Below are 13,001 nucleotides of genomic sequence, written 5' to 3'. Positions count from 1 at the left end.
GTCATGACACTCACTGGTCTCGATCAATGAGAGAAGATTTGAATTAGAAACAGATCGTAGCGTACCCATCATTGGATTACTTCATGAAGCAAAAACATTTTAATAACAGAGGATTTTCTAAATTGAAACGAACCACCTGAAACTGGACATTTTAGAAGCACATATTTGGCCGAATCGAGAACGAAGATGGTATCGCCAAATTAAGGATGGTCGAAAAGTCTGCTTACGCCAAACAGTACCTATCCTGTAATGGCTAATGAAAGCATTACATTAGCCCGTTACAATCTACTAGCTAATCAATACCATGACTCAATTAGTTTACTTCAGTCCTATAGGAAAACAATGAATGGAAGAGGACACAATAATCACACATGAACACTGCATTTCCATTCATTTATAAAAGAGAGAAGAAAAAAATGCACACTTGTCGCATTCCTTAATACTGAAAATGAAGCTATTCATGCAAGTAATGGACTTAAACTCTTGGAAGACAGATGAGATGTATCCCTAAATGCTAACTGGTACAATTGACAACGCTCAAGAAAATGAACTATAATGAGAAATGTATTTTGTATTTTCTGTTAAAGAGAAAATAGTTGAAAGTACACCAAACATGAACTGACCAGAAAGTTAACAGATTTAGAGCAAGTTGAACGCAAAGTAATTATTAACGAAAAATGACAAATTTAAACAAAATATATTGTTCTTAGGGTAAAACATTGAGCCAATGATACTTTGCAGTGGTAGATGGTAGTAGGTAGCTCATTTGGGCAGTTGCACATGACAAACATTTGGCAAAAGAAGCCCGTTGTATGCTGCCAAGTGAAGTGTGAGTTTTCCAACACCGTATGGCATGAGAATCAGGATTGCAAAAACATTACTGGGGATAAGTAAGAAGGCACCTTTAGGATTACAGGTATCCTGATGTACATCATACTGTTTATACTAATAAGACTATGGTTGTTTGTGTAGCATCCCAAATGGCCCCCTATTCCCCATAAAGAATAGGATGCCATTTGGGAGACCTAATCCTAAATCCCCCATGACAGGAATCACATGACTCATGGCAGCTGAGAGATTCATCTATTTATGAAGTAAAGTGCCACAGACAAGTACATTACAACAAACACACATCCACACTAAAAAGGGGAACATAAATACCATTCCCCATAAGATACAGTACTTTCAGGAAACACCTGGCTATTGCTAAAATGCACTTTGATGGGATCAGAAGTTGCATGACTAATGATGAGACAGCAGGGTATTAGTGCAAAACCTCATTGAGGTGAATCATTTGGAATTGTTTGAGCGCTCATACCAAGATCATTTTAAATTGTGTTTGGAGTTAAAACTTAAGCAGAGTACACATTTAGTACTTTCATGTGTAAAGTGATAGTCAAAATGTACTTCCTGATGCAATGAATGAAGCAGGATTTTGTTGATACACCTATACTAGCAACCCATGAATGAAAAAAAAACACAAAAAAAAAATCATAAAAACAATTAATATTTTTAATTCGGAAATGATGAATGCTAGTCCCATGTAGCTGTTGGTAGAGAGTGGTACTTGTAGCGCCAGGGTTATGGGTTTGATTCCCACGGGGGACCAGTATGAAAAAAGTATTAAAATGTATGAACTTACTACTACTGTAAGTCGCTCTGGAAAAGAGTATCTGCTAAATGACAAAAATGTAAAAATGCTTAAGGCAAATGTTGCTGTCCTCAGATACGACGTAGAGTAAAGGAAGAGAGATGAACAGCAACTGACAGCTAGAGCTTTAGTCTCTTGGTCGACCTGTTTCACTGCAGTGAACATAAGATGTTTTATCGCTACATACACCGGACAGGTGCAGTGAAATGTGTTGTTTTAAAAGGGTCAGCCATAATAGTACGGTGCCCCTGGAGTAAATTAGGGTTAAGTGCCTTGCTCAAGGACACGTCGACAGAGTGTAGGCAGTCTTCTTTTTTGGAATATGTTACCAGTACCCATAGAGAAGCTACCTATAAAGAAGCAAAAGACATAAATCCAGACATATTATTGATCTGATAAAGTAGCCTAAAGTATTGTTACAGAAAATAAAGTGATTACAAACAAGGATGTAATGACAAAATGCTAAATATTCTGGGTTACAACATTGAAGGTAAATTAACATTGATTAAAACCAGTTTCTTCACACCAGCACAGAAAAGAGAGCAATGACTATTTCACAACTCGTACCATGTTACACAATGAGAAAAACACAGTTAACAGTTTCACATTAGTAAAAGTAATTACGTACACCTATCTTAAAGTTCTGAAAATGCTACAAGTCTATTGTAAAAGAGCCATGAAATCAGCCAAACAAAATGCTGAATTAAAACGCCATTTTCACACATCGTGTTCAAATGGGAACAAATCAAAACATTTTGGCTGAGAGTACAATGTATTTTTATTTATTTTTTAGAAAATGTAAATGCACACCAAGAATTAGAGAAATTCTAGCCTCACCTGACTAACATCTCAATCGCTCCACTCCAACCAAACTTGACAAACCTCTGTGGTATCAATCCATTTAAGAGCGATTTAAAGTCAGCGGCTTGCTGGCACTGAAGCACATTCACTGTCTAACTACTAAGAAAAAGCCTTTGAAGGAGTAAAGATTGCTTTTCTTCTGTTAGTAGAGTGAGATCAAAGATGGATTAAAAAAAACATGGGGCAGACTTACTCTCAGTCTATCCTGAGGGTATTCAACAACCAAGTTTTTATTTTAAAAAACTACCTTATTTACTGACGTGTGTATTGTATTGTGTTGAGTGACTAACCATCGAAGATATTGAAAAAAATACACTGACTTCTGTAAACGTCTTTTTCTTTCACTCTGTGCAAACTGCATTGTTTAGTTAAGGAAGAGGAGGAGTGTGAGAAGAATGCAGCAGGTTCATTTGGTAGCGCAGCAGTTGTGTACAGACAGACTGTATCCCTCCCCCCTTGGGCCTAACCACTCGATGTTGCATGTCTGAAGGCTCTGGATAGGTATAAGTAGTGCGGCGTTAAAGCGTCACCCATATTGCTTCCACATTACAGATCTGCAAACATTGAAGGGTTATGGCCAAGAGGAGTGGTAGGGATCGAATTGGAACTGGTAAAAGAGAAGAGAGTAGCTAGTAGGGTTTTAGCTGGTCTAGCTCAGCTCTGCAGTAGAATGGGGTCCTCCAGCTCGTGTAGGAAGGGCACAGAGCTGCTCTGGCTCTCTCCGCTATCCGAGTCATATGGCGTGTCGGGCAGCTCCATGAAGCCCCACGCCAGCTGGTCGTCCTCGAAGTCGGAGCGCACCTGAACTGGCACGTCAGTGTAGTCCTCCTCCTCGGGGGATTGGAAGTCCTGAGGAATGTAGAGCATCTCGGGGTAGTTACGGCTGACCAGGTCACTGGTGGTGGCCAGGGACACCTTGCGGAAGGCGATGAGGTGCATGTGGGAGAACTTGATGTACTTGCAGCGCCTGAAGCCAAGCGACTCCACCGCCACGCGCCAGCTGCGCATCATGAGGGTGTGGCGGTTCTGGTGGGAGGAGTCTGGGGTGATGATGAGCAGCAGGCCGTGCAGTTCCAGCAGCTCGTGGGCCTTCTTGCAGCAGATCCAGCGCTGGTAAGGCGAGGGGAAGTAGGACAGGAGCAGAGAGAAGACCACTACGTGGAAGAGCTGGGCGGGCAGGGAGTCGATGGGGCTACGCAGCTGTCTCAGGAAGGCTTCCACTGTGTCGCCAGCCAGTTGCAGAGGCTGCTGGAGCTGGAGGTTGAGGAAGTCACACTTGTATACACTCTGAGGGGAAAGGGTAGAAACAGATACTTTAGAGCAACACAAGCTGTTCTCATCATTCAGTGGCATTTTAGATCCATATCTAAGACGCACTGTTCTTAATCCATTTAGTTATCTAAATCACTCTATGCTAATATTCTGCCAGTTCCTTCACAGCAGGTCAGGTTTCATTCCCATCAACTGTTGACACTTACTGTCAAGGGACAGCATTGTTCTGTGGTCTGATATTCACACAATGAATATCCCTGACATTTTAAAAATGTATTTAACTAGGCATTTTGTCCCGGTAGCAAATTAGTGAGTAAGAGTCAGGACTTTCTAGCTGGGACCGAGGGAGTGATCACAGAGAGTAATAGTACATACCTCGACCGCAGGCACTATGTCAATACCGACTGTGAGGAACTCGTCAAACTTCAGGAAGGGGTTAAAACAGCTGCCAACGTCCAGCAGCCTCATTTTACCAAGCTGGGGGATGGACCTTCAACCAGAAGCTTTATTAAGTTAGCGTTAAGTACGACAGAGTGAGAATGCTTAATGAGAGCAGTACCTAATAGAGGTAAGATGTGTCAATATGAACGCACAACAGAGCATGCTGAAACAGAGCAAAATAGTCAGATAAAAATGGACATGTTTGATTTAACACTGTCACAATACAGTACCTGGGGATAGAGGAGCTATAGGGCTGGTCACTCAGAGCTGTGGCCGACATGGCCATGGCAAGCCTGGCACTCTTCTCATCCTTCTCCAACATTCTTTTCATCCCACCATCCTGAAAATACTCCTGGCAAACACTGGAAAAATAGTCCCCGAAACATCACACATAATGGTATTAATGCCCTACTGTTAAAACAGTGATATGCTAAGAAATTTAAAAAATGCCAAAATCCTAACTTTCCAGTGGAATAAATGCATGACTAAGTGAAAATTCAATAAGCAGAAGTTAGGATTTACCCCACAGTGTTGATATCGAAAGGGCTGGATGAGTCATCGGAGTAAGCATAGAGCAGTGGCGTTCTGAGCTAGTACAACACAGCCAGAGGGTTATTTACAAGGTCTCCTTTTGTGGGGGACTATTTTACCTGCGACACCACTCGATACGTCCCTCTCCCTCGCAGGTCTTGGCCCAGTGGTTGTCAGCCAGGTTCCTCATGGCCAGGGCGTATTCACTCAGAGTCTGTTCATCTTCACAGTGCTCTCGCCAGATCTTCTCAAAATCCCCCACTGTGGAAAGATAACATGCAGCAGGAGGTTGAAACAAAGTTAACAAAGGCAACCAAATCACCTCACACCTTACAGTATGACATACATATAGGAAAACAACTTAGCACTGTAGGCTACATGAAAGTGGGCCAAACACTGATGCGTTGTTTTCCCATATCATCACATTGAAATTGAAAGTTTGTCCTGTCAGTTTTGTTTCTAAAAAATAACACGCAAGCATAGTACGTATGTAGAGTGCACAATAAGCCAACATGAATGTACCTACTTATAAAGTGTGGCCATTCATTCAAGAGGAATCACAATCGTTCAGCCCTTCAGATGAAAACACCACAGGCTAACACCGCTGCTTCAACATTTTCAAAACAGTTACTCGTCATTATATGTCTGGCATATCTGAAAACTGGATTTTCAATAGATGTCTTCACTTCTGTTCCTAGGTCTAGATCTTCACAAATTTCCTGCAACAGGTCTTCCCCGACGCACAGCAGAATGTGTGTTTCGTGAGCAAACACGCTGATAAGGAAGAAATCCCATGACCACATGGGGAAAAAACCTAAATCAGATTTGCAGAAATGAAAGGACAACAAGACGGGCTGGAATAAACAGCAGTAGTACAAAGCATGATTACTGTGGTAGCAATGCCAAGCAGACCAGATCATGCTTTACTTATTAACCAATCATGGTGTCAGCTGACAGGGTCTTTTCAAGAGCATCAGCTAGCCAGTCCTTCTGCTAAAGTGGAAAGGACCTGTTGAATGCTACTTTTTTTTTTTATTACTGTGTGATTATTGCAATATATACCTACATACCAGTTGAAGTTGGAGGTTTACATATTCCTTAGCCAATTACATTTCAACTCCGTTTCACAATTTGACATTTAATCCTAGTAAAATGTCCCTGTCTTAGGTCAGTTGGGATCACCACTTTATTTTAAGAATGTCATGTCAGAATAATAGTAGAGAGAATGACTTATTTCAGCTTTAGTTCTTTCATCACATTTCCAGTGGGTCAGAAGTTTACATACACTCAGTATTTGGTAGCATTGCATTTAAATTGTTTAACTTGGGTCAAACGTGTCGGGTAGCCTTCCACAAGCTTCCCACAATAAGTTGGGTGAATTTTTTGCCCATTCCTCCTGACAGAGCTGGTGTAACGGAGTCAGGTTTATAGGCCTCCTTGCTCGCACACGCTTTTTCAGTTCTGCCCACAAATATTCAATAGGATTGAGGTAAGGGCTTTGTGATGGCCACTCCAATACCTTGACTTTGTTGTCCTTAAGCCATTTTGCCACAACTTTGGAAGAATGCTTGCGGTCATTGTCCATTTGGAAGACCCATTTGCTACCAAGCTTTAACTTCCTGACTGATGCCTTGAGATGTTGCTTCAATATATCCACAATTTTCCTCCCTCATGACATGATGCCATCTATTTTGTGAAATGCACCAGTCCCTCCTGCAGCAAAGCACAACATGATGCTGCCACCCCTGTGAGTCACGGTTGAGATGGTGTTCTTCAGCTTGCAAGCCTCCCCATTTTTCCTCCAAAACATAACGATGGTCATTATGGCCAAACAGTTCTATTTTTGTTTCATCAGACCAGAGGACATTTCTCCAAAAAGTACAATATTTGTCACCATGTGCAGTTGCAAACCGTAGTCTGGCTTTTTTTTTAAATGACGAGTTTGGAGCAGTGGCTTCTTCCTTGCTGAGCGGCCTTCAGGTTGTGTCGATATAGGACTCATTTTACTGTGGATATAGATACTTTTGTACCCATTTCCTCCAGGAGCTTCACAGGGTCCTTTACTGTAGTTCTGGGATTGATTTGCACTTTTTGCACCAAAGAATGTTCATCTCTAGGAGACAGAAAGAGTCTCCTTGCTGAGCGGTATGACGGCTGCGTGGTTCCATGATGTTTATACTTGCGTAATATTGTTTGTACAGATGAATGTGGTACCTTCAGGCGTTTGGAAATTGCGCCCAAGGATGAACCAGACTTGTGGAGGTCTACAATTGCTTTCTGATGTCTTGGCTGAGTTCTTTTGATTTTCCCATGATGTCAAGCAAAGAGGCATGGAGTTGGAAGGTAGGCCTTGAAATACATCCACAGGTACACCTCCAATGGACTCAAATTGTCAATTAACCTATCAGAAGCTTCTAAAGCCATGATATAATTTTCTGGAATTTTCCAAGCTGTTTAAAAGGCAGTCAATTTAGTGGATGTAAACTTCTGACCCACTGGAATTGTGATAGTGAGTTCTAAGTGAAATAATCGGTTGAAACAATTGTTGGAAAAATGACTTCTGTCATGCACAAAGTAACAGACTTGCCAAAACAATAGTTTAACAAATATTTTGTGGAGTGGTTGAAAAATGAGTTTTAAATGACTCCAACCTTAGTGTATGTAAACTTCAACTGTATATACATACCATTCAGCTATTTTTTTTAGCTGCCCGGCATCTGAACAAAACAGGCTGCAGAGCAAAAATACTAATACGGCTTGAAACCAGCCCTAGCTCTGAAGTTCGGCGTTACAGCGCAATTTAATTTTAAAAGTTAATTTCCGATTGAGCCGACATATGCAGCGTTTACCTTTAATGCAGTCTCTGCTAACATGGGAACATTGCCTTTAAAACATTTGATATCGCGTTGTTGCGCAGCTGTTCAGCGCTACAGACTGAATTTAGCCCTACAGACTGAATTTAGCCCTAGACGCTGCCCAGTTTGATAATCACAACATAAGAGCACAGGGCAAATTAATCATTCAACTGGTAGAATAACTTAACACAATCTAGACTTAAACTGTGGCACTGGAAACTCTTTCAGTAAGATTAGCTAATTTGGGATCATGCATTGCTGCAACGCAACCAAAATATCTGCAGTTGAGAAGACTTGCCTCATGATAAACAGTCTGTTAGAAATTAGTGATGGGGGAGGGGACGATAAGTTACATGTACATTTTATTTTAAATATCCTGACAGTATCCTATTAAACAATATGTTTCCTTCATAGCTTGTACAATTTTTAAATAGGGAGCCAATTTGTTTTCAGCACTTTAATTTCCATGACTGATTAAAACTAGTTGCATGCTCTCTCGTCCCTCTGCAGCAGACAGTGCCTTCAGAAAGTGTTCACACCCCTCGACTTTTTCCACATTGTTGTGTTATAGCTGGAATTTAAAATGGATTATATTAAGATTTTATGTGTCACTGGCCTACACACACACACAATATCCCATGATGTCAAAGTGGAATTATGTTTTTCAAAAATGTGAAGATGCTGGAGGAAACAGGTACAAAAGTATCTATATCCACAGTAAAACGAGTCCTATATCGATATAACCTGAAAGGCCGCTCAGCAAGGAAGAAGCCACTGCTCCAAAACCGCCATGAAAAAGCCAGACTATGGTTTGCAACTGCACATGGGGACAAAGATCGTACATTGGAGAAATGTCCTCTGGTCTGATGAAACAAAAATAGAACTGTTTGGCCATAATGACCATCGTTATGCTTGGAGGGAAAGGGGTGATGCTTGCAAGCCGAAGAACACCATCTGAACCGTGACGCACAGGGGTGACAGCATCATGTTTTGGGGGTGCTTTGCTGCAGGAGGGACTGGTGCACTTCACAAAATAGATGGCATCACGAGGCTGGAAAATTATGAGGATATATTGAAGCAACATCTCAAGAGATCAGTCAGGAAGTTAAAGCTTGGTCGCAAATGGGTCTTCCAAATGGTTAATGACCCCAAGCATACTTCCAAAGTTGTGGCAAAATGGCTTAAGGACAACAAAGTCAAGATATTGGAGTGGCCATCACAAAGCCCTGACTTCAATCCTATAGAAAATGGGTGGGTAGAACTGAAAAGGCGTGTGCGAGCAAGGAGGCCTACAAAGGAGGCCTACAAACCTGACTCAGTTACACCAGCTCTGTCAGGAGGAATGGGCCAAAATTCACCCAACTTATTGTGGGAAGCTTGTGGAAGGCTACCAAAAACATTTGACCCAAGTTAAACAATTTAAAGACAATACACTCAATTAGTATTTGGTAGCATGTAAACTTCTGACCTACTGGGAATGTGATAAAAGAAAGAAATGGTGAAATAAATCACTCCACACTATTATTCTGACATTTCACATTCTTAAATTAATGTGGTGATCCTATAAGGGGTCTTATAATTAAATGTCAGGAATTGTGAAAAACTGAGTTTAAATGTATTTGGCTAAGGTGTATGTACACTTCCGACTTCAACTGTAATTGTATGGTCCCTCAGTCAAGCAGTGAATTTCAAACATATTCAAACGGAGGTTTTCCATTCCCTCACAAAGGGCTCCTATTGGTAAAAATAAAAAAGCAGACATTGAATATCGTTTTTTAGCATGGTGGTTATTACATTTTGGATGGTGTATCAATATACCCAGACACTATAAAAACACAGGCGTCCTTCCTAACTCAGTTGCTGGAGAGCAAGGAAATTGCTCAGGGATTTCACCACGATGCCAATGGTGACTTTAAATTAGTTACAGTTTAATGGCTGTGATAGGAGAACACTGAGGATGGATCAACAACATTGTAGTTACTCCACAATACTAACCTCATTTTTTTTTGAAGAGTGAAAGGAAGCCTGTACAGATTAAAATATTCAAAAACGTGCATCCTGTTTGCAACAAGGCACAAAAGTAATAATGCAAAGAAATGTGGCAAAGCAACTATTGTTTTGGCCTGAATACATAGTTATGTTTGGGGCAAATCCAAGACAACACATTACGGAGTACCTCTCCATATTTGCAAGCATAGTGGTGGCAGAATTATGTTATGGTTATGATAGTAATCGTTTTAGAGACTGGAGTTTTTCCAGGATCATTTTTTTTTTTTAACGGAATGGAGCTAAGCACAGGCAAAATCCTAGAGAATCTGGTTCTGTCTGCTTTCCACCAGACACTGGGAGATGAATTCACCTTTCAGCAGGACAAGTGTGGCCAAGTTAGTTTTGACTTATATCTACAGCAAGACCTGAAATGGTTGTCTAGTAATGATCAACAACCAATTTGACAGAGCTTGAAGAATTTTGAAAATAATGGGCAAATGCAAAAATCCTGGTGTGGAAAAGTAAGAGACTTACCCAGAAAGAGACTCACAGCTGTAGTTGCTGCCAAAGGTGATTCTAGCATGCATTGACTCAGGGGTTGAATACTTATCCAAATCAAGATGGTGGATTTTTTTCAATTTTTTTTATACAGAATGTTAGAATATTTCTTCCACTTTTGATATAGTATTTTGTGTAGATCATTGACAAATAAAAGGACAATCAAATCAATTTTAATCACCTTTTGTAACAAAACGTGGAAAAAGGTCAAAGAGTATGAATACTTTCTGAAGACACTGTATGATGGTGAGCAATATTTTTGGAACATCCAATCACAATAAAATCACAATACATATTGTATCAGCACCTAAATATCGTGATAATGTCAAGTCGTACGGTTCCTGGCAATTCCCAGCCCTATTAGGAATACGTTTACTGGCAGATTCCTCCATTGGTTATGTCTGTACCGCCTGCCCTACATCTGAATGGAAGACAAATTCCTGCAAAGGCCAATAAAGTGAACTGAACCAGAAATGCCTATTCTTCTGACCTCTTTATGGTGTTTGGTTTGTGACCAATGATCTGTGAAGGGTCCAATAGTGAAAAGCATGTTTGCGTTACCTTTGTTTTCGATGAAAGGACCTAAATATTTGAGTTAATAACAAGGAGATGGTATTATGTCTCAATACTAGGCCTCAGACCTTTGAGTCCACTTTTTAAAAATGTAACTAGGCAAGTCAGTTAAGAACAAATTCTTATTTACAATGACAGCACACCCAGGCCAAACCCGGACAACGATTGCACTTTGAAGGACATGTTAGAAAATGTTTGTTCAAGACAGACAGGGATCTCAATTCAGCATATGTGCTCATACTATTGGCATATGCCGGTGTCTCATAACATCACATAATGGATGCGTCTGAACTTGAGTTTTTACTTGTAGGGTCTTGTTCTTTTCAGTTTCAGAACAGGGGTGTATTCATTAGCTAGATTCCATTGCAAAACGCTTGCAAAATAAACTATAGGAACCAAACGGAGAGGGACCTGAATTTGTCCAATAGAAACTCTCGTTTTTGTTGCAAAACGCTTTCTGATTGGAGTAAACGGTTTCCGTTGCGAAACATTTTACAATAGATAAAACATTTTGCAACAGAGTCCGACTAATGAATATACCCCATGACGTCAAACAAAATGCCATACAACCCATGTTGATCTCTTTGCCAGTTCCCGTGATCCAGTATGTTACAATTGAACAACATTACCAAATCACTGGATGGCTGGCTATAGGAGGCGCGATTATTATCATTTTTTTAATTGATGACTGCCAAATCTAATGAGGGACAAACATTGCAAACATAGCCTAGTTTAAAGTGCATACTGCAGATTGAAATGTTCACAGGCGGCCTTGATCTAGCGTTAGTTTAACCGTATTTAAATTAAGTGAATGTAACGTTAGGCACATGTCCCATGATTGCATGACAATGTTTTTGTATTTTTAGACATTAGAGCAGCGAGACCCTGACATGTTGCCAGTCACTTGTTTGTGCAAGGCCCCAAAAAATAGGAAATAACGTTAGCTACCTAATCCGGGCCTTGTTTTCGATCAATTTAAATGATGAGAGACGCCGTACTCCTGAATTGGGCAAAACTAGCGTACCTTCTCGGTATTTTCTTCGCAGTTTTCTATGGACGTTCTTGACAACTCCGGACAGTTTTTCCTGCTCCTTCTTCTTGCACCGGGTTTCTTTCGGAATGAGAACGTAGCACGGCTCCAGTTCGGTTTCTGTCTCTCCTGTCTCAGCATTGTTCGCCGGGTCCATAGTCCTACGACACTTCTGCTCCTCCTTCACGTCTAGCTACTAGCTAGCTACCGGTGTCGGCCCCCGCGCACCCGATCCACTAGCCAAATACGCGCGCGCTGATTGGTTCGCCTGGAAAGATATACTGTGGAGTTGACAACTGTATGACCAATCACAGAGCTGAAAACAGAAACGCCTTCTTATAGAATTTGTAGCGTCAGCATACAGTTGCATGTGCTGTTTGCTGTTTAAATTGAATTATACCAAATATTATGGACATACTGACAAGATACATGTCTCTCCGAGTCCGCCCACAATGGGAGTCGTTGTCCACAATGTGGAACGGCGGGCTGTGTAGTTCCCGGCTTTCTTTTCTTTAGATTGGTGGAAACATCTCATTATTGTCATCTTTTTTTGAGTATAGCCCCATACCATGAATATGTGTAGCCATCTCGAGACAACTCCGATATAAAGTGTTTTTTTTTTCTCAAAGTTGCCGTGATGTCACGTGTTCTACTTATATCAGTACACTCATAACAATTTAATAATTACAAAACGTATATTTGATCACATAAACCTCGCATAGCAAACAAGCCATTCATTTTTATGTTGACCAAATTCGACACTCATTGACCTCCATACAAAAGCTCCTTACTTGGTGGGCGAAACGACGAAGAAAAAAAAACGCCACTTGCATTGAGGGAGACAGATTTTCTGCCGAGTTGGTAATCTCTCTTCCTCTTCCATGGCGTTGTTGAATATTTGTTTCTGATTGGTTTGAAGGGCATTCTAGAGCGTGGATTATTTAAGAAATAAGGCACGAGGGGGTGTGGTATATGGCCAATATACCACGGCTAAGGGCTGTTCATATGTACGACCCATCTTGGAGTGCCTAGACACAGCCTTTAGCCGTGGTATATTGGCCATATACCACACAACCCTGAGGTGCCTTATTGCTATTATAAACTGGTTACCAACATATAATTAGAGCATTAAAAATAAATGTTTTGTGATACCTGTGTTATACGGTCTGAAATACCACGGCTGTCAGCCAATCAGCATTCAGGGCTCAAACCACCCAGTTTATAATTCCATTTATAAACG

General features: G+C 40.8%; 1 protein-coding gene across 3 annotated transcripts; it reads right to left on the bottom strand.

Annotated features, from left to right (window-relative positions):
* Positions 1–379: 379 nt before the first annotated feature.
* bmt2 (base methyltransferase of 25S rRNA 2 homolog) lies at positions 380–12,674 on the bottom strand. Of its 3 annotated transcripts, none has more exons than XM_024422030.2 (5): positions 12,553–12,674; positions 4,876–5,017; positions 4,456–4,587; positions 4,160–4,274; positions 380–3,799 (listed from the first exon to the last, which is right to left on the bottom strand). In XM_024422030.2, coding segments are annotated over exons 1-5 (1,023 nt in total). In that variant the 5' UTR covers positions 12,554–12,674; the 3' UTR covers positions 380–3,166. The 3 variants fall into 3 exon arrangements, with proteins under 3 accessions (XP_024277798.1, XP_024277797.1, XP_024277799.1); XM_024422029.1 differs by lacking the exon at positions 12,553–12,674 and adding an exon at positions 11,756–12,020; XM_024422031.2 differs by lacking the exon at positions 12,553–12,674 and adding an exon at positions 5,283–5,568.
* Positions 12,675–13,001: the final 327 nt, after the last annotated feature.

Source organism: Oncorhynchus tshawytscha, linkage group LG19 (genome assembly GCF_018296145.1).
Source record: "Oncorhynchus tshawytscha isolate Ot180627B linkage group LG19, Otsh_v2.0, whole genome shotgun sequence".
NCBI lineage: Eukaryota > Metazoa > Chordata > Actinopteri > Salmoniformes > Salmonidae > Oncorhynchus > Oncorhynchus tshawytscha.
This window is presented reverse-complemented; position numbering and strand designations above follow the sequence as displayed.

What these genes read in the sequence shown, in the direction of transcription:
- bmt2 (XM_024422029.1), bottom strand. Translation starts at nt 11,918, where the DNA reads ATGGACCCGGCGAACAATGCTGAGACAGGAGAGACAGAAACCGAACTG. An exon ending in TATAGCTCCTCTATCCCCAG is followed by an intron (nt 4,275 to 4,455) that starts GTACTGTATTGT and finishes TTCTGGTTGAAG; the next exon opens with GTCCATCCCCCAGCTTGGTA. An exon ending in ACATAGTGCCTGCGGTCGAG is followed by an intron (nt 3,800 to 4,159) that starts GTATGTACTATT and finishes CTTTCCCCTCAG; the next exon opens with AGTGTATACAAGTGTGACTT.